General features: G+C 49.1%; 8 protein-coding genes across 8 annotated transcripts; 3 read left to right on the top strand and 5 right to left on the bottom strand.

Moving 5' to 3' along the window:
- Positions 1–729: 729 nt before the first annotated feature.
- CAJ1 (DnaJ-like protein) lies at positions 730–2408 on the bottom strand (the record flags this gene model as incomplete). The annotated part of the gene is made up of 5 exons (XM_049252318.1): positions 730–882; positions 937–1997; positions 2054–2147; positions 2208–2251; positions 2303–2408. 5 exons carry the CDS (start codon positions 2406–2408, stop codon positions 730–732), a joined length of 1458 nt encoding a protein of 485 aa, XP_049108822.1.
- Positions 2409–3417: 1009 nt separating this feature from the next.
- On the top strand, positions 3418–5001 carry ERG9 (bifunctional farnesyl-diphosphate farnesyltransferase/squalene synthase; the record flags this gene model as incomplete). The annotated part of the gene is made up of 4 exons (XM_049252317.1): positions 3418–3485; positions 3537–4596; positions 4649–4831; positions 4894–5001. 4 exons carry the CDS (start codon positions 3418–3420, stop codon positions 4999–5001), a joined length of 1419 nt encoding a protein of 472 aa, XP_049108821.1.
- A 967-nt stretch (positions 5002–5968) lies between these two features.
- On the top strand, positions 5969–8497 carry LOZ57_003265 (uncharacterized protein; the record flags this gene model as incomplete). Its single annotated transcript, XM_049252316.1, has 3 exons — positions 5969–6099; positions 6376–7330; positions 7412–8497. 3 exons carry the CDS (start codon positions 5969–5971, stop codon positions 8495–8497), a joined length of 2172 nt encoding a protein of 723 aa, XP_049108820.1.
- A 445-nt stretch (positions 8498–8942) lies between these two features.
- Positions 8943–9669, top strand: LOZ57_003264 (uncharacterized protein; the record flags this gene model as incomplete). The annotated part of the gene is made up of 3 exons (XM_049252315.1): positions 8943–9062; positions 9119–9471; positions 9558–9669. 3 exons carry the CDS (start codon positions 8943–8945, stop codon positions 9667–9669), a joined length of 585 nt encoding a protein of 194 aa, XP_049108819.1.
- A 394-nt stretch (positions 9670–10063) lies between these two features.
- LOZ57_003263 (uncharacterized protein) lies at positions 10064–11884 on the bottom strand (the record flags this gene model as incomplete). The annotated part of the gene is made up of 2 exons (XM_049252314.1): positions 10064–11478; positions 11548–11884. 2 exons carry the CDS (start codon positions 11882–11884, stop codon positions 10064–10066), a joined length of 1752 nt encoding a protein of 583 aa, XP_049108818.1.
- A 760-nt stretch (positions 11885–12644) lies between these two features.
- Positions 12645–14389, bottom strand: LOZ57_003262 (uncharacterized protein; the record flags this gene model as incomplete). The annotated part of the gene is made up of 2 exons (XM_049252313.1): positions 12645–13906; positions 13960–14389. 2 exons carry the CDS (start codon positions 14387–14389, stop codon positions 12645–12647), a joined length of 1692 nt encoding a protein of 563 aa, XP_049108817.1.
- Positions 14390–15178: 789 nt separating this feature from the next.
- On the bottom strand, positions 15179–16493 carry GPI14 (GPI mannosyltransferase 1; the record flags this gene model as incomplete). Its single annotated transcript, XM_049252312.1, has 3 exons — positions 15179–15358; positions 15415–15522; positions 15585–16493. 3 exons carry the CDS (start codon positions 16491–16493, stop codon positions 15179–15181), a joined length of 1197 nt encoding a protein of 398 aa, XP_049108816.1.
- A 589-nt stretch (positions 16494–17082) lies between these two features.
- LOZ57_003260 (uncharacterized protein) lies at positions 17083–19388 on the bottom strand (the record flags this gene model as incomplete). The annotated part of the gene is made up of 3 exons (XM_049252311.1): positions 17083–18081; positions 18133–19207; positions 19294–19388. 3 exons carry the CDS (start codon positions 19386–19388, stop codon positions 17083–17085), a joined length of 2169 nt encoding a protein of 722 aa, XP_049108815.1.
- Positions 19389–20519: the final 1131 nt, after the last annotated feature.

Genomic DNA, 20519 nt, shown 5'->3' with positions numbered 1-20519 from the left:
ATTTAAGCTCAACTGTGCTAATTTCTTAATGATTATTTTTATATTTCTGCATTTCTCGGCATGGCGTACTATTAATAAATCGGGGGCTAATTCTGTCTTGTTTCGGTCTTGGTGAGTCTGGAGATTTGAACTAATAGGCGTTCGGGTCACTGGGCATCTATGCATATTATACACGGATCAAGGAGTCATTTTCGACATTCACTCAGGACACTCGCAACTCTTGGTTTCTTTCCTTTCCCTTTTTTTCTTCCTACTACTTCGTTACTGGGCTAATGATGAATGTCGGTTTCCTTCCCGTTTGCTCAATATTATTGTGCTTTCTCTGGATGCTTTATATGGCTGCAGTGTCCTTGTTGAAACAAGATACCCCCGATCATGTATATCCTTTCTTTTCCTTTTCCTTTGTCAAGTCAAGAAGAGACCCTTCTAGTGAGTAAATAAATAGAGTTGGATATTTCCTTAGATGGATAACTTGTCACTTTGTATGTACATACATGAATGTGGCTTGGTTCTATTTGCATATCAACGTAGCAGAAGGGGGATCGTACATCTCAGTGCATCATTTTAGCATTCAAAAACAACGGAAGAAAGTTGCCCAAAACCAAAAACACTATTTCTATGGTGGGATATAGGTAAATTAAACATATCATAAACATAACTAAAGTAGGACAGGCCGTGTGTGTTACCCCACACCCCCTGAAAGAAAAAAAAAAATGTAGCTCCGCGTTTCTACGCGGGAACTTCTTCAGGGCTGCCTTCTGGTTTGGCTTTCTTGTCCTTCTTTTTGTCATTCTTGTCGTTTTTATCCTTCTTAGACAAGCCTTCCGCCATCAGTTGCTCAAAAGCCATGTAATCGCCCTCTTCGTCCGGATCACGTTCAGCCTTGAAACAAAATGATTAGCACGTAGTTATTTAAAAATAAATGCATGTACGTACCATCTGGAATATCTTTCCGCAGATCACGAGTGCATGAGCTCGTTCTATCCGCTTCTCCAATTTCACAGCTCTGTCGTTAAGTATCTTGTCGCAGACGTCACGAAGCACACTTTGGATCTCGAATTTACTACCACGCCAGGCAGCCGCCAAAAGCTTTCCTGTGACTTTCTTTTCGTATTCCGCTCGTTTCTCGTCAGTCCAATCTTCACCCCCTTTCTCTTCCAGTTTTACCATCTCTTCCATGGTCATTTGTGCATCAAGGGCTGTCGAAATGGTGGTCCAAGTTTCCTTGGCGAGGGTTCCCTTGTCCTTCAATCGCGAGAAAAATCCAGAAATACCGAGGAATTTCTGGGATTTGAGGAACGAGGTGGCTTTCTGGATGTAAGTTGCACCAATGGCGTGAAGAATTTCAAGTCCGAAAGATTCCATTTTGAGGTTCTCAACTTCTAGACGCGTCTTTTCCTGGAAAGCAATTGTGACATCCGCACCTTTATCTGTCTCTGTCCATATACTGAGGCGATCAACCAATTTTCTTGCGAGAGTATCGACTCGTTCTTCCCTTTGCTTCTTCCGTTCAGCTTCAAAAGCCGCAAGTCTTTCACGCTGCTCTTTAGTTAGACCTTTCTTCTTCTCCTTCTTTCTTAGCTCTTTTTCTTCCGCAGTCAGACCAGCAGCATCCATTCTTGCGTCCTCTTCTGATTTGTCCATAATTGCTTGCTGGCCCCATACTCGCTTGGGAGTGCTGGTGCCAGATGTAGCTTCTGTTGGCTTTGCTGGTTCGGTAGTGGGCACGCTTTGCTTTTCTTTATCTTCGGAAGAGACAAATGGCGGAGGGGGTGGAGAGGCGCTGGATTCACCTGGGGGGTTTTCTTGTTTTTCTTTCCCACTGTCTTCATGTATATTCAACTTTTCCTCCGCGGATTTCGCAAGCTCTTCTTCTTCCATTTCTTGCATTGTGATGTCCATAGTTCGCGTTAAATCCTTCATAAGAGATATCTCTCCGATCAAATCCACAAAGGCATCGCCTCCAAATATCATGCTAAAAAATTCGGCCGGGTCCTCTATCAATTTGTGTTAGCAACTTAATAGTAGTTAAGATATCCAGGGAAATGCATACCAAAACCACCTCCCGGAATGGCCATCTCCTTGCCAAATTTATCATATTGCTTGCGCAATTCCTCATCACTCAGAACTTGGTATGCCTCACCGATCTAAGACGAGATCTGTTAGATATAATTGAATGATACGAGATAGAGACAAAGTTAGCATACCGCCTGGAATCTCTCATGGGCCGTCTCATCACCCGGGTTTTTATCTATTATCTTGTTAGCTAAGGAGGGAAACAACGAGGTCAGGGCCAGCTGACCTGGATGGGTGGTGATGGCAAGCTTGCGGTAAGCTTTTTTAATTTCAAGCTCCGTCGCTGTAGGCTGCACGCCGAGAGCGTCGTAATATGTCGTGTCCGCGACCATGGTGGTGGCCGTATCAACGTGGGGCAGATGGTCAAAAAAATGGCTTGAGAATTGTAGGGTGTTGGAGAAAGTGGAAAACTAGGCTACAGCGTTGAAAATCTTATAGAAAGCTCGGCTGCAGTAAGCGACACAATATCTGGCCAACTCTTGCACAAAGCTGGCGGGGTTCAGCAGATAAACAACGCAGCCTGGGACTTGTTGCCGCGATCGTCATTCCACCTGCAAAATCCTAAAGTTCAGCCTCGTGCTTATATAAGAAGCCACGCCGCGGAGTGGCGCAGCGCGGGTTTAGCCACAGTCGTTTGTTTTGTTTGCTTGGCCTATATCGAAGCTGGGAGCGAGTCGAGGCGGCCAGGGGGAGGCGGTGGACGGCCATGGAGAGGAAACCCCCAGTATAGAACAGCTCGTCACCCTTGAATATTCCTCGTATTCAGCGCCATCTCAACTCCGTAGCACTGAACAGGCACTGCTTATAGTTTCCATACATCGAGAAATAGCCGTGCCAAGGCCAGTTGATTAGAGTGCCTGGAACACACTCGAAGTCAGCCAACGCTGAACCAAAGGCCAGAAACCCGGAACCTTCGGACGTTGTTCCCTGCAAACCTGCTCAGCTTCTTCGCGAGACGACAGCCGCTTAATATAAGCAACCCAACAACCCTCAGCTGCGATCAGCAACATCCCCTGCTCCGCACGTCCGTCCAATCAGCGCAAGGCAGCCCTCAGCGGCTTAATAAGCTTCCGTGTTCCTGAGCTCGCTAACAACCCGCAAAATCCAAATTCCCTCCGAATCTTCTCTCCATCCTCCCTCCTCAACCTGTACATTATTCCGTGCCTGTTTTGGGTCTCTTCTTAAACGCTTTCTATTCTTCGTTTTATTCTTTTCGTTATATATTTTTTTTAATTCTCGTCAATGATTGTGCCGTTTCTGTCTTCTTACGCCCCCTAACCATCTACTCCTCAACCTCAACCTTCCGTTATCTCCTAAGACCCAAAGCATCCATCAGCCACCATGGTTTCCTTTTCACAAGCACTCTACCTCCTATCTCACCCCCAGGAGCTCCGATCAATCATTCAATGGTATTACGGGCCCGTCTTCGTCCTTGTTACACGTGAACTAACATCTTGCAGGAAAGTATGGCACGAGCCTGTACATGCTAGAAATACAGAAAATGAAACAGAGACTGAAAAGAAATGCTATCATTTCCTCAAACTTACCAGCCGCAGTTTCAGTGCGGTCATTATGGAGCTACATCCCGAGTTACTCCTTCCAGTCTGCCTATTCTACCTGATTCTTCGTGGTCTAGATACTATCGAAGACGACACATCAATATCTTTAAAAGTCAAGGAGCCACTTCTCCGTGACTTCCAGAACTTCTTGGAGATCGATGGGTGGACTTTCGATGGCAATCGCCCTGAAGAGAAGGACCGTGAACTGCTGGTTCAGTTTCATAATGTCATAACCGAGTTCAAAAAAATAAAACCAGCCTATAAGATCATTATCAAGGATATTACAAACCGAATGGGCAATGGAATGGCTGACTACTGTCGCAAAGCCGAAGTTGACACAGTAAATATTGAGACTGTCGAAGATTACGACCTCTACTGCTGGTATGTTGCTGGCCTCGTTGGCGAGGGTTTAACAAGGCTGTTCGTAGAAGCTGGGTTTGCACGCCCGCAGCTTCTCGAACGCCCTGAACTCTACAAATCTATGGGTCTATTACTTCAAAAAACCAATATTATTCGCGATGTCCGAGAAGATGAGGATGATAACCGCCGCTTCTGGCCCAAGGAAATCTGGTCCAACCATGTCGACAAATGGGAAGATCTTTTCAAACTTGAGAATCGTGAAGCGGCTCTCAACTGTGGGTCGGAGATGGTGCTCAACGCACTCGGCCACGTTGAAGATTGCCTTTATTACCTCGCTGGTCTAAAAGAACAGAGTGTCTTTAACTTCTGTGCCATCCCTCAATCTATGGCGATTGCTACTCTTGAACTATGTCTTCGAAACTCCACCATGTTTGACCGTAATATCAAAATCACAAAAGGCCAAGCATGTCAACTAATGTGGCAGTCAACACAAAATGTCCGTGTTCTTTGTGATATTTTTCGGCAATACGCCCGGGCGATTCATAAAAAGAATACACCCAAAGACCCAAATTTCCTCAAGATCAGTATGGCTTGTGGGAAGGTCAGTTTTTTCCTGCAGCACATTTTCGTTTACGTTTCTAATGGCATTTCAGATCGAAAAATTTATCGAGTCAATATTTCCATCGCAGTCCGCTGAAGACGCCCAACGGAGACTCGATAATAAACAGAGTCCTGAAGACGCAGAAAAAGCCGCACAGGCCGCCGAAGCCAGACGGGATACCCTAATTATTGTCTCCATACTTTTTGGCATATTAGTAATTGCCTCTGGATTGATGGTATGTCATCATCTTCCCGCCTCACCCTATATGTATATTGCCTGCTAACACACCTTGTACAGTTTGGCGTTGCTTGGATGCTAGGTGCTCGATTTGACATAGCCTTAGAGGAGCTCAAGAAGGGCAACTTTCGCCCCCCTGGGCCGCGCTTGACGCATGGGGAGCTGTAATTTTATAGAGGTGTTGATACATCTTGTTATATCTGATTCTAACATTCTTTGGTGTGCGGATGCCACCAAGCAAGTATTGCGGTATTAATCTTAAACCCCTCCAGGAAACTTAATCACCAAAATACTACTGCTAATATTATGATTTACTACCATCAGTGTGATCTTCAGCTGTTGCCAATCATTTCTGGGACAATCTTACGCCGCACCGTCCGGCCTCGACGGGTTCGCAAGCACTGATGTCAAATTGCAATCTAGCCTCTCTTCATGGTTGTGGTTGTGCCGAAGATGTGCTGAGATCAAGATGCTGATGCATTTCTCCAAACGTACTGGATGCTCGTCCCTCTGCCGTTGGTTCGCCGGCGGCTGAGCATGGCGCGTCTCTATTGAAGCTTTGGAAACATTCTTCTCTGCCATTCGTAGATCATCCCTGCACTGGCGGGACGGGAGCGGCGGCCCAATAACCGACACGGTACGACGGCCCAGCGCGTGTCTGCGCGCTGCCTGGATTCATAGACTAGATATAATTAGAACAGTCGAGCAATCAAAGAATTCTTTTTCAACGAGCGCAACAAAGAAACACCAGGGTGGCCGTGGCGCCCACGCTGCAAGAGTCAGTCGAGTTTCACGTTTGAATTCCCGACCGGAGGCGATCCCTGCAGCCCACTCGCGCACTGACAAGAAACCTCCGTGAATGCAAAATATCCGTCTTGGTCCCCGCAGCCTGGTTGGGCCTCGCTAAACGGGCGCAGCGCAACAACGGGGGCGGCCGCCAGCGCGACGCCAGACGGAACGAAAAAAAACGGTCGAGCGAGCCAGCAAGCTAGCGAGTTAACTAGTTACATAGTTAGCTTTCGGCTATCCAGACTCTCCGAGCCCTCATAGATCTCTTCGCCAGCTGCTGTCGCCTGCCGTGCCAGCCCACCCGCCCTCCATCCTGACTGTTACCCCATCCCAGCGTCCGATCCGTATGAGCGAGGCTCCCGTCGCGCCGCCGGCGCTGCCTACGACTGTTGCTGCTGGTGCTGGTGCTGGTGCCGCTGTGCCTAACCATGCCACGCCGGCCGCCGAAAGCCCGCCGCGACTACGCGCCGCATCGGCGTGCGTCGCGTGCAATAAGAAGAAAGTAAGTGCCTCTCCTGTCTTTAGCGAGCTCGGTCCGGGTCTCGTTTCCTGCGGACTGTCTGCGTGGTGGCAAGTTGCTGATGCGGTGGTTGCGCAGATACGGTGCATTTACCCCGAGGGAGGACTGCAGTGCTTGAACTGCGCGCGGAACCACTGGGCTTGCTCGTGAGGCGTCTCCGCTCCGTTTCCTGTCGATGCAGCATACCCTTCTGGACGTCGATTGCTGATTCTTCTTCTTCTTCTTCTTTGCAGCCCTCGAGAGCGCAAGCGCAAACGTCGAAAGATTGCCGTAGATCGAGACGATGCTTCCTCGGCGACAACCACGGCGCAGACAAAGGTTGAGATAGGCCATGATATCGCCGGCTTGGTCGCTCCTCGACGCTCGAACTGGGATTCGAGCCTTTTATCGTGGGACCAGCGCCGCCCCCTCGCTGCCGAAGCTCATCCGCCTGCCCCTTCAGAAGCCTCCGCTGGTGCCCGGACATCCGCCCAAAACCAAACACCACCAACGTCTGCCTTCCACGAGTCGGACGGTCCTCCGCTATATCCGACAACATCTTCATCGGGACCACCCCGGCAGTCGCAGCCCCAGGACTCGCGTGCGTATGGACCCAGCACGCCGAATTCGACATTTCTCGGCCGCTCAGAGTACATCCGGGCCGAGATTCCATTCAATGAATATCGAGGCAAGCCATATTCTGCAGTAACAACGGAGTATCTCACCGAGGAAGACCTTCGGATTCTGCACCTGCAGCATGCCTTTGATCTACCCCCACGCGCCGTCAGAGACGGGCTAATAGATACATTCATGAAGCGATGTGCGCCGTGGATGCCCATTGTTGAACGAAGCTGGCTGACGGAACGAAGTGGACATCAGCCGTCCATACTACTGCTGCAGGCTATTTTTTTGGCCGCGAGCCGGGTGTCCTCTGCGCCTGCAGTGACGGCGTACGCCTCGTCAAATGATTTCTATCGTCGGGCGAGAGCGTTGTTCTGGTCAGGATATGAGAAAAACACAATTACTGTTATTACTTCGGTGTGTATCTTACATTGGTATAACCCCGAGGGGCCGGAGCATGTTTCTATCAATACGAGTGGCTTCTGGAACCGCATTGGAGTGGGCTTAGCGTATCAAATTGGGTTGCATAAGGAGCCGCCCCCGGGCCGAGACGCTCTGCTGAAGAAGAGGCTGTGGTGGACGTTATATGTAGGTGCCATTCCCTATTTCTTGATTGACTTCAAACTCTACTCTGCCCTTGCCTGCTGCTAAAGTGGTCTTGTTTTATAGGCCCGGGATTGTTTAATCTCGGCGGGGCATGGGCGTCCACGTGCTATCAACCCAGATGACAGCGACGTCAAACCCTTGACATTGGAAGACTTCTACGGGAGCTCTTCGAATGGACAGCTGTTTGTTCCCTACGTGGAGATCTCGGCCCTCTTGGGAGAGCTCACACAATGCTATTGCCGGCGTAGTTTATCCCGACAAAAACGAGTTTCCATCGAAAACGCGCTCTATCGATGGACTCGAGAATTGCCAGAGCCTCTTCGTCTGTTTCGAAAATATAACCCTGCCGGGGATGCTCCGGCACACAGGCTCGTATTAATGCCGTACGATTTTGAGGCCCGGCAGCTGCACGTACCATACTTCATCACCCTCGCCATTCTTTATCGGCCCACATCACCATCTAACCTCCCATCCGCGGCTGCCATTCTCGCATCTTCGTTCATCGCCGGCATCTTTGAAGATTTAGCAGCCCGTGACGAGATTCGCTTTCTTGGGCCAGTATTCACATTCTATCTCCTGGCTGCCGGTGTCGGCTTATTGTCGTGTTTCCCGTATCCCCATCTCTGGGAACGAGCGGAGCAGGATCTCCGTATTATTTATAATTCGCAGAAAGAGCTGGCGAAGCGGTATCCTTCGGCGATAGGCAGTCTAAAGGCATTGCAGAGTATGCTGGATGATGCACCCAAGGTCGCCAGGCCGTCGGATCGCCCGCAGCCGACACCCTTGACCCCAGACCAACAGGCATGCTTTAGTGGCTTTGGGACAGACCTGTGTCGATTGGGGGACGTTATGTTAGCCAACTATCCGCACGATATGGCGGACTCTGGCCGGCCAGAGGACGACCAGTATGCACGAACGGTTTCAGATATGATGACTGCCGGTATTTTAGCAGAACTGAAGACACCAATGGACGCTGCTGCTGCGTTGGACGAATACCTGCCACTCGCAACGGTGGTCGACCACAACACCCACCTTGCCCTGGGCGGGGATGCGGCGGAGATCACAGATGAGATGATGTATAACCAGTACGACGGCATTGGCAACTGGCTGCTCCGCGACTGGGATTGGAACACCGACTTTGCGTGGTGAAAGGTTCGGCCCGTATGACTAAGCGCCCAATACCCGATCACGTGATTCGGCACCCGGGCCAACTCTATTTTACTTCCCTGTCGGGCTTTCGGCTGTTGGGTTCGGGCCGTGGCTGCGTTGCGACCGATCCCTAATGACCTACTATCTACCACTCGAGCGTCGAGGGGAATATCGACACAATAGCTTTTGTTTTGGATGGAACCTACGATAATGGCGGACCTGCCCAAGTTCCGTAATCTCACCCTCAGCCGTCATGGCAATGTCTTCGTGATTACGATGCAAAAACCTCCAGAGAATAGGCTGAATTCAGGGTACTGTCAGGAAATCATCAGGGCGTTTCGCACAGTGCAGCAGATCCTGGGGCCAGACTCAGAAGGCGCGGTGATTACAAGAGGAAATGATGCCAAATTCTGGTGTACAGTACGTTTGCTGAGATCCTATATGCATGGACACAGTACCTTCTCCGCTACTTTCTGATCTCTTCTTCGTTCTTATGGTATTTCAGGGACTTGAGTTGGAGGAACAGGATGTAAACCCGTTTGCGAATACTGATGGTTTCTATCCTGTACGCCATGTCTTTCTCTCCATTTTGAGAGCCGTATTTATCTAATAGATCCAAAGATGCTTCACACCATCCTTGACTTTCCTTATCCAACCATCGCACTTCTAACAGGCCACACCTTTGGTGGTGCGTGCCCTTTTGCCCTTTCCCACGACTATCGCGTCATGAACTCGCAGCGTGGCTTTATTTCAATGCCTCCGGTCAATCTGGGCATACATTTCCCTGGTATTGGTTCATTGCCGCGGCTCAAGCTGGCTCCGAGGGTTTCTCGTAAAATGTTGCTGGAGGCACATCGATGGACAGGAAAGGAAGCACTAGAGGATGGAATTGTCGATGCCATTGCAGAACCGGACAAAATGTTCGATGTGGCAATGGAGTTGGCGCAGAAATGGGCGCCAAAAGCAAGGATGGGGTAAGTCAGAAACGTACATTGTTTGATACTGAAATTGCTCGGAATGGTATGGGAGATATCTGATACTAACGGCCCTGTTTTTGCAGTATATATGGCATCTTGCGAGCGGAGCTTTGGGGTGAGGCGCTTGAGAAATTCCAGCGGATCAGTTACGTGCATGGCCGGATGACGACTGCGGCGGCAAAAGTTAAAATTTGATTGATGCCTACGCCCAAAGCAATAGTTTAAAGTATTGACTTAAGCTGAAAGGAAATATAATATAATTTTAACCCAAAAGGTCTTTTTTTATAAAAAAAATGGCAAACTGTCCAGAGTAACTAAGCCACACAATGACCAATAACTCGATGATATCCAAATAGTATTTTTTAATATTAACAGCATTCTTTGCCTCCCCACTTTTCTCCCCAGCCAATTGATCACAGCATGATGAGCGAACACTAAATTCCTGCCATATAAAAAGGCTTAAAGGACTGGATATCCAACTTTACTGGCTGGTCTATAGATGCACGTACATAATTAAATCCTTGGAGTTCTCCATGCTGCATTATCAACAAGCTTCGAATATTATTTTCGAACATGAAAGTAAATGTATTCACAGTTTTGCCTGGGTCCGTCCATATTTTTCGATGCCTTCTCTTTTCCATATTTGAACCTCAGGGTCATTCTGGTAGCTCTCGGGGAAGAACTTTGGCCCAAGTAGCTTCTTGGCCACCTTCCCCGTCCCGCCTTTTGGCAATTCTCCCTTCAAAATTCTTAGTATTGTAGGTAGTTTATAACTTGCCAGCCTACTCCTTAAGTCCTTTCTCAGATCATAGATGTTCATATCCTTACCCACGCCACCATTTCCCTCACACTGAAAATTTTTCTGATCATCACGCAAGGTAACGGCGGCCGCAATCCTTTGGCCATACTCATTATCATGAACACCAACAACCATGGCCTCATGAATATACGGTAGAGAGAGAATCTCGCGTTCAATATCCAGCGCAGATATCTTATACCCACCGGATTTTAGAATGTCAATTGAAGACCTGCCCAGAATGAAGTAATTTCTCCCCTCACGGCGGGCAATATCGCCCGATTTGAAAAAGCCATCTGCATCATGGGCTGCTGCGGTTGCAGTTGGGTCATCGAGGTACTTTGAAAACATCCATGGGCTTTTGATCAAAATCTCTCCCTCTTCTCCATTGGAAAGCTTGATCGTTACTCCGGGCGCAGTTGTTCCTACACTGCTGTCGGGCGTCGCCTTGCAATCAAGAGGCATCCGGAAAATAGCGCCGACTTCTGTCGATCCATATCGCGTAAGAATGCGACGGTTTTCGCCTAGCATATTGCTCCAGGAACTTTGCACGGGTTCAGGCAAGGCAGAAGTTCCACATATTAAAATTCGTAGACTTCTTGCGCCATTGATATACTTCTCCAAATCATTCAGGGGCAAGGATGCTAGTTTCTGTTCATAGTACCTCATCATGCGCATATATATCGTTAGTACACCTGAAAATACTGAAACGCCACCTTGTCTCCATCTTTCCCAGAGCCACTGAGTGCTCAAGCTGCCGCTTCGAAATTCAATGCATGCGCCCGAGAACATGTATGGAAGGAAATTTATACCAATTCCCGTTGCATGATGTACCGGCAAAATGTGTAGAATAACATCAGATGCAGTAATATCGAAGTGGTGCGTGATGTCCGAAGAGCAGTCATGCAAGAATGCACGTCTCATTACAGCGCCTTTTGGAGGCCCAGTCGTACCAGAGGTAAAAATTACCACAGCCGCACCGTTATCGTCAAGATACCGGCTAGTTGAGAGACTGATATCTTCTGGTTTGAGAGGAGACGCTTGAAAAAAACCTGAAATGGATATACATCGCGGTTCGAGATGTTGCCCTGTTTTCATATGGTCGCAGAGAGACTTGCAAAGGCTCGTACAGGCGTCAGAAGCCAAAAGAGCAACACAGCGAGCCTTCAGAATAAAATATGACGCTTCTTGAACGGGAACAAGTGGTGCTATTCAAGAAATATTAGTCCTGCGGTATCAACTGAGAAATGAGAGAAGCACTTTCAAGGTACACTGACTCAGGGGCACCACAGCTGCTTTCAATGCTACAATAGCCACAAAACCAACAGCATACTCGTATCCACCGGCTGCCAATAAGCCAACATATACCTCCTTTCCAGCATTCAAGTCCCCATGGACTTGATCTGGTAAGGTGCTGCGCAGCGCGTTTCGAAGCGCGAGAACATCAGTGAGGAACTGGAGATAGGTTTTCTCAGTACCTAGATTCACATCTCGGATTGCCAGTCGAGGAGGACTCCAATGCGCATAGCGTACTAAGCGAGAAAAAAAGGGCGACAATGGTAGCACAGTATCGCCTTCGTGCGAAGGGACAAAGGTTGTGCGATCAAACTCCATCGCGGTCACAGTTGGGCCCCAAGATCAAATATTAGAGACCTCTCTCTTACTGATTCGCAGGTGGTTTTTCTTATTGTTTCTTGACAGATGGTCAGCGGGAGGACTACTTATTACCTCTTCCCCTTGTAATTTTACCGCCCATCTTCACCTTCATCCGAAGGAATTCGCCGTCTTCGGGCGTCACTTGCAGTGTTCCCATTGCCCATCCAGTGTCCACTGAACGGTTCGGAGCATACACATATGGCCAAGAGGGTCAACGAGTCTCCGACGCCCGTCAGCAGGTGTGCCGGGCTCGGTAGTTCGGTAGTTGGTCGCGTTTCTGATGTTTGCTGTGACAGCTTCGGCATTGCGGGAATTAGAGGTCTACCCGGGAAGTTTATCTAGTGAAGCAGACTCAGAAGAAATACAGAATTATGGATACACTCCATACCGACTGCTTAGAGGCTGTGGTTTCTGCAAAAGTGGAAAAGGTCTCTGGCATTCATATTTTATGGGACTTCGGGGGTTAGAACCCCCGAATACGAAATAACTCGCCGCCTGTAGAAATCCTATTATCTGAATGCCCTCAACGAAACCGCGCCCAAACGATAACAAAAAAGAAAACTAGGCTGGAGTGAGTATGGCCCGCTAATCCGTACAAACAGAGTGGTATATTAGTGCGAAGCAAAAGGAAATCGCGACAGATAACGCATTTGTAAATGCTAATCAGGAGATCTATGGGAATGGATGGAAATAGTTGTATCGGCATAATTGAGCAGTTTTAGGGTTTAGATTTGTCGGCGATAATTTCGTACGCACTGACCCTCATGCTGCGGGGGCGACTGCGAGGATAGGCCGCCGTTCCCGTGTGCGAATTGATGCTATATTCTGGGAGTATCCCTTCGTCTAGTACATCAAATTGGGCATTTGGCCGAGTCTCTTGGAGGGTTTCTAGAATCTCTTCGCTCCATAAGCCCGTACAGTCGTTGCCGACTAGCTGGTAGTAAGGGTTGAGCTGGCCACATATCGAATCGAGGTCAATATATCGAATTCTCATAAATTGTATCGCCGTCAAAGTGTCTAGGGATCTGACGGCAGTGACGACCAGCTTCTCAAACGACTTGATAAATGTCATATTGGTGATCCCGGAATGGTCATTGACAAAATTCAAATTGCCTTCAGGTTTGGCTAATTCACAGCAGCACGCTTTCACCACCAGGTCCACCGCTTTTAGCCTAGATCGTACCTCCCTCTTAATGGTGGCGGCTCGCGCCGCGGCAAACAAGGTGGCGCAGACCTTTCCTGTAAACGTCAAGGATTCGAGTTGTGGGATAATATCTCCCAACAGTCGACAAAGATGTCGTTCGACTTGAGGACCACCCAGCCATCGGGATTGGGAATTTGTCTTACTACAAAATCCTTCAAGGCTGATGCTAAGTCGCGTGAGACCCCGTGGAAAATTTGTCAAAATTCTCGAAATAGTGGCTTGGGCCTCTCGTTTAGGTTTGGCATAAGTGCAATTCCATTCACGTATATTAGGCAGTGCGGCAGCAATAGTACACCAGTGGCTGTGACCTCTCATGATATTCCAAGCTCCTCTCATTATGAATATCTGAATATTTGGTAGAGGCTCTAGGGACTGTTCATTTGTTGCATCGTCGCAGAAATGTTTGATCATGGGTGGTTTCTTACAGTGACCCCCTTCCAACGTGAGCATCTTGGCGTCCGGAAAGAAGCACGCGACATGGAAAAAGATTTGTTGTAAGGTAGCATTTCGGTTGGCAAATCTGAAATTGTGATTTGTACGACCGTGCTCAATACCATCGGCAACCGCTTGGAACAATGCGACTGAATTTGTAGGCTGTTGACTTTCCCTCTCTTCGGTAGCTCGACGGTTTTGGGGTAAGATATGTGGTCTCGGTAATCGATCGCCCCAGACAGGAACCCAAACCTCGATATGACGGACGTATGGGCCAAGGTGCGGATGGGAGCTGAACCATTGTGCGCTTTCCTGAAGCCCGTCGGTTGTACCTTTGACCTGAACTATTAAACGTCAGTTTATCGAGAGCCCATTATACCCGGCAGGTGATACGCACTATGTCGATAGATCCTTTCTTGGACCAAAGGTCTCCAAGTGCGTGAGACCAAGGCAAGGTCAGAGAGTACTTTTCTCCGTGGGTGTCGTAAAGTTTTACTCCAACTAGACGCCGTCGCTGAGGTGGTCGTGACGGAGGTCAAGGCAGCACCTCTTACACCAAATAAATGATCCAACACAGCTTCATGAATCTCTATCGGAAGGTCTTCAAATTGTAGGGGCGTGTTGTCCATATCCGACATGTCCAACTCTATCGACTCGGGTTTGGAAAGAAAAGATGTCGTAGATTCTGGTGTAATTTCGAAGCGTTGGGGTTGATGAAAAGGGGTACATGGCTCCGAAGGGCATGTTTCAAGGGTTGTAGAGGCAGGCGCTTTGGAAAAATGATCGATGGCGATAAGGTGGGAATGTGTTACGGCAGAGAGCATCATTTCAGCCTTGCCGATGCGTTGGGCATCTACAAAAAATTAATCGATAGGAACAACGCATAACCCGCCTTCAAAGTAAAAGGGCCTCCTAGAGTCTCTGACTACTGAACTTGTACGTTAGCACTCCCCTTTGGCTCTCATGATCAACTTCCTAATTTAGACAACACTCAAAAAAGCCAAATGGAACGGTCGAGTGTCGATTCTGCACACAATATACGCTCCAGGAATGACTCGACAGTAGATACTGACCTAATAGACGTAGCAGTACGTATCAAAGAGAATATATGCTAGGAACAGAAGAAGGAGAAAGGAATATGTCGACAAGGGAAATGAGAGCGTGATCGCCTTGCGAAAAAAAAGGGTGAGATATGGTCGGTGTTCAAGAGGGTGGTGGGAGGTGATAATAGAAGCAAAGGGGGGATGGAATTGTATTTAAAAGGACGTATAAGGCACAGCACTTGTAAAACAGAGAACCCGGCATAAGAAGACAATGGTGCAAGAAAGGGGGTGGTGAGTCGTGATGATGCGATGATGATGATGATGATGAAGCGTAGGAGGGGAGGCTTGGCAGTCAGCAGAGACTCTGTATATGTCTATAATCCCGTCTACTAGTGGAAAATAAGAGGATTCTGATTGGCTAATGATAAAATTTACGGACACTACCTAGCTATGTAAGGTTAGCCTATTCATGCCAAGTGGGGTGAAGCGAGCCTGATCGAAATTGTGATGCTTATGTAATGAATGGCTCGGCGAGAGACAGACGGCATGCTCAGATATGACACAGGCATCGTCCTAAACCTTGCCCTTTGCACCGCTGCTGAGGGAGGGGCGATATTCCCCAATGTCGCCCACGATGATTCCCAAAATCCACACATTAACAGCAAAAAACAGCAAGCAAGCAAGGAAAAGACCTGGGAAAAAAGTAGAAATCCCCAAAAACTCCAGCTTGAACCCCTGCCGGAGCCAGAGAACCTAAGCACAATTTCAGAATGTTGATATATATTGGAAATGGAGTTGGATAATCATACCTGCCCAGCCACCCATAGTGTAGCAGCGCTTCCGCCCAAAAAAGGTCGTGCGACAAACGAAGAGTATGGAAGATAGAGAGGAAGGAATATAATGTACCACAAGAAATACTATGAAAAATGTTAAGGAGAAATTATTTTCTTGAAGGGAGGCGGGGGTGGAAGAGACCAACCTGACTTGTGCAAACTTTGTTAAATGCAACAAATGCAAATGTTTGCGCCAACAAGCTTCCCGCGAGATCCTTTCTTGCGAGCACTAGAGGAATTAAAATTGCCGACAGGCCCAACTGTGGAATAAAAGCAAGAGACTCGAAATTGCTGCGTGATGCTCCATTTGCCGTCTCTGATGATGACAAATAAAGCAGCGTATTGTATGGCGAATAATTATGGCGATGATCCACGCGGGTTAAATGGTGCAAATAAGTATGTTGTACGAACGGCAGTCCGTAGATCAGATACATGCCTACATTGAAGGCGGCAAACGTGCCCAATGCCGTGAAAGTAAGTGTAAGCCGGTTCGGTGTCAAAAGTCCAAGGGTCCGCTGAAATAAACTCGATTCTTCTTCTGGGTGATCTGTCGTATCCTCTGCATCCACGGTATGATCCATATACCATAGAATTGCCGGTCCATATATAAATGGATAGATTTTGAAGTGCACTCCCAGGCCTAACAGACACCCCGCCAGTACTACTTTCTTCTGCAAGACAGCCCACAGAAGAGCGATAACCATTACTCCAAGGAGGCCCTCGGAGCTCCCCCTCGTGCTAATTGTCGCCACCATAGGGTTCAACAGCCAGATACTGGCATATTTCAGCGCTCGAGTGGTATCCATATGCTGATGCTTCTTCAAGACCAGGACAATCAGCCACCCCGCAACAATATCCGCGAGGGCAAATAATGCTTTGCCAAATAAAAACCAGAGCGCCCCTAGTGGTCCGTGGCTGCCCCACGCCGTGGGCACAAGTAACCAGGCGAGTAAGGGCGTGTATCTGTATGTAGCCCTGTCGTAGGGAGACTGACCGTTAGCAACGAATCTCGCGGCGTCGGTGAAGACATAGTAGTCAATATCGGTGTATTTCATAGCCGAGTGGGCGTCTTGGTACAATCCGTAAAAGAGCAGGAAGACGCGTAATGCAATGGCGGCAGCAAAAACTCGTGAGGTGGAGGAAAAAAAACATGTTTGAAAAAGAGAGAATGCCATTGCAACGACCAACAGTTTCAAGGTATATAAAAGATGGACTTTTCACCCTATTCTTCTAAGCATCTAACAGTATGAAGGGAACTCGTTCACTCATGATCCTTGCTGCGCCTCTTCTCCTGTTGTTACTCTTTGTATTGAGTTACAACACCAAAGATAGCCCAGAGTACATATATCACAGGCTATATATCCAATGAGCCATTATTGAAGTTGGCAGAGCCTGATAGTCGGTGCAGCAAAGATCTGTCAAGACGTTGAGCTCAAGTCCCATCCATCATCCATCGATGTTTTGGTGCTCGCACTAAATTAAGACTGGATGACTAACTAAGTAAAAACTAGCTGTACTTGGTTAACGAATCACGAGGTAGCAATCTGACGCCATTCTCAGGGGTCGCGGACCGTAGAGGCCCCACAGTGCACGAGTGTACGCAATGGGTAAATATTCTATCATTCCTATCTAAAACTCCTATGCCTACTGAAATCGTAAAATGCTCTGCTGGGCTGGCAAAGCGGCAACAAACCTTCCGTGATCCAGGGGCTTAAGGTACTCCTCGGCCTGGCTAAAGAGCCCTACTGGGGTTGTTTGGGGTGGATAAAAATCTCCTTGGGCACCTGGCCACATATTATCGCTCCAGGTGATGTAATCCAACATTTGCTGCGGCGAATGGTCCATATAAGCCCCGATTCCTTGATAGCCATCAAAGCAAGGGCCAACAGCGGCCGCGTGGCTCATAGAATAGGTTGACGTGACTGCACCGAGTGCATCTATCGAGTGGGTGACAAGTTGAGCACCAGTGCTTGGAGTGGGGGCTTGCTGCTCTGAACAGTGACTGCTAGTGGTAGCGGTACGGGGCCTTTGGCTGGCTTCCAAGATTGTAGACACGACTTCCAGCGTCCTTCGAGCGGTCGGGCTCCACGATTCCAGACGAGAAAGTGCTGCCATGGCAATTTCAACCTGAGTCCTGCAATTATCTGGGGTGCCAAGTGGGTGCGTGGTAGTGCTATCAGCGATGAACAGTCCAAGAAGAGGGACTAGCGTCGCTTGGAAGAGGAGCCACACAGCGTTCCACCCAGTCATTTGGTTAAGCCGAAGGGCAGATGCCACGTCGCGGATGGTTTCGTCAGCGACTATCCTGCACTGTTCAATAGCGTATCTCTCCTCCGCTTTGACAGCAATGTAAGGAACCCGTCGCATGGCGTAGCTTAGTAAGACTGGCCTGTGAAGTAAAATGCGTTGACTCTGGTAGCGCCATCGCATAACGGTACGAGTTGTCGAAACGGTATCTGAACATGGATCCCGGTCTTTCAAAAGGGGGGGAAGATTGTTATACCAGTCAATGAGTTGATGATCGAGGCTAACCATCTCCGCATATGTAACTAATGGAGACGCTGCAAGAGTATCTCCTACCAGAGTGGCAATCTTGCAAAAGCGAGTGTTCTCAATCAGGGAGACAACATCGAATGATGATTCCTAGAAGCTGTCAGTAGTCATGTTTGACCACCCACATAAGCACGAACATACCTTGTCTCCTTGATACTGAGGCAGTTTTGCTGTGATTCCTGGACCAAACCTTCCCATGCTTGGCCTACCCAGGGTCATATAACCCCAAGTATCGAGACAAAGCAGTGACCACCAGATCTTCCTCCTTAAGTCAACCGAAAACTTCCTTTGATGACTTGACGGTTCCTGGTGGCCGGTGAACTCCTTATGTAGGCCGAGCATAGTAGCCATACGTAGAGCAACTCCGGTAAAAGAATGGGCTAAATTGGGCTGGCTGATATAATGTAAATAACTCCCCCCCATTAGAGCCAGGGTCTGAATGGTTTCCAGGTGTGGGTTGCCTAGGCTGTCGAGGCTGAGGTAGTGCTTGCTTCTCAAGTAGTACGATTCATGCGAGGTATCCTCAGCCGTATAGGCAGCAATACTCCCGAGCGCATAAACGATGTTCTCAAGAGCCAGCCAACGCGGATCGCATCTCTTTCCCATCAAGACGGTTTCCCTAAACAATTGTTCGTCCAGTAATGGAGCAAATGTATGGAAATAGCTGAAGTAGGCATCGATGAGCTCTATGGTATTGGCTTCGCCCACGCCCGATGAATGGTTTGCGGGCCACGTAGAGCTATTTGGCTGGAAAGCTGGCTCTCGTTTCGTTGAGTGCAACTGCCGATCAGGAGCACCCAGAAACATCTGAGCACTGGATGGGTCAATCCATGCTATCACCTGCATCACAGCATTCACAGAGGATATTCCCAGGTATGTGGAGGGTCGTTTTGGGGAGAGCGACAGCGCGTTGACATCGTCCGACACGGTGTCGACAACGTCAGGGCTGTCCGACACATGGCTCTCGGTGTAATCGTCCGGCATTGTCTGGAGAGACTCCAGGGTGTCGTCTCCCTGCGGAGGCGGAGTCGCGTCATTGTCAGTGGTTGACGTGTTAGACGCGGGGGGGAATCCGCCGTGGGTGCCCGCATTCGACGCGAGCTCGAGCAGCCGTTCTCGCGGGAGGGTGGAGAGGGACTGTAGCGGAACGTCCGGGAAGAGCCGTTCGAATACGGTTCGATACTCATCGACGGTGGACGAGAGCTTTTCTACATGCCTGCGCAGCGGTTAGACGATGGCCATCGGCAGGCAAACGCGACGGCGCTTGATCGCTGGGAGGGGAAGGGTACCTCCGAGACGGACGAGGGTCCGAATACTGGCATAGCTCCGTTTTCTTGTACCATTGGCAAGCCTCGCATGGCTGCTCTCCGTCGCAGCGAATCTTCCGCCGCCGACATTGCTCACAAGCGCGCAACGTCGAGGACCGTTTTCCAGCCTTGCCACGTCCTTCTCGGCTCTGACTCCGCGCCTTTTCGGGGTTCTCGAATCCTTCGAAGATGTGGAACATGAATTCGACCAGCCAACCGGTTTTCACGACAAAGAGCGAGGGTTATAAAATCTTGATGCGCGCAATACTCGTGACAAAGGAGCAATTTGATCGAGGACGGCGGGCAAGGTCGCGGTCTCCAGAGCACGCCGGCATCGATTGGATATTGTTGGAGGAGCACTTGCAGACGGACTCGCAGATGCCTGACGGCCACCACTCATGTCACGAAACCATCGAGAAAGGAATAAGAATTGGCGTGATTGTTCGTGGCGACGAGGACGAAATATTTACGGAATAATGAGGCCATCTCGAGGGCGAAAAACTCCATGGGGCTATCCAGATTGCAGAGGGGCGAATTCGCCCCTGACATTTGCCGCCTGGAGATAAGCGAATCAAAGCCTAAAAGCATTAGGGCTGTCGAAGTTTCAGCGAGGCGGGAAGAACCCATCATCGTTGTCTGGGGAGCTTGCACTACGACAAGGCCGAGCTAAACGGGTTGCTGGCAATGGCACCCGGCGAAAAACCTACGGTCAAGATTTGGAGCTCAATCTCCACGCGGTGGCCAACTCTGGACCCCATGTGGGGTTGACTTTTTTTTTCCGTCCATATCAGGGCAGAGGCACGCTGTGAGTTTATCGGTGCCAGAAACCAGACCTGGCAGGGTGCTATATCAGGAGCTGCACCAGACCAAGGGCTGGCGACCAGCAGCTCTGGCAGCCTACCATAGTATTTCTTAGGATCAGGCGTCTGTCGAACTGAACGAACCAGCCCGGAAGGATGGAATTAATACCGTGATCAGACGCTGGCGCCTTAGCTGCTTGCTTCTCCAGGGCTGAGTGGCGGACGAGATGGTGAACTTAACTTACGGAGTACTACTAACTACTACTAGCCGGCGTTCACCAGCAGAAGGGTAACGCCGGAGATCATTCGGGACCCAAAGTCTTGCCCAGAGCTCGTATGCCCCTCCCACTCCTTTCCTCTCCTTTCCTTTTTTCATGCCTTTTGCCAACTGGGCCCAGCCCCGAGACTACTGGCCGGTTAA

Source organism: Ophidiomyces ophidiicola (assembly GCF_022830035.1).
Source record: "Ophidiomyces ophidiicola strain CBS 122913 chromosome Unknown scaffold_10, whole genome shotgun sequence".
Lineage (NCBI taxonomy): Eukaryota > Fungi > Ascomycota > Eurotiomycetes > Onygenales > Onygenaceae > Ophidiomyces > Ophidiomyces ophidiicola.
The sequence above is the reverse complement of the archived record's forward strand: the minus strand, read 5'-3'. Positions and strand labels throughout refer to the sequence as shown.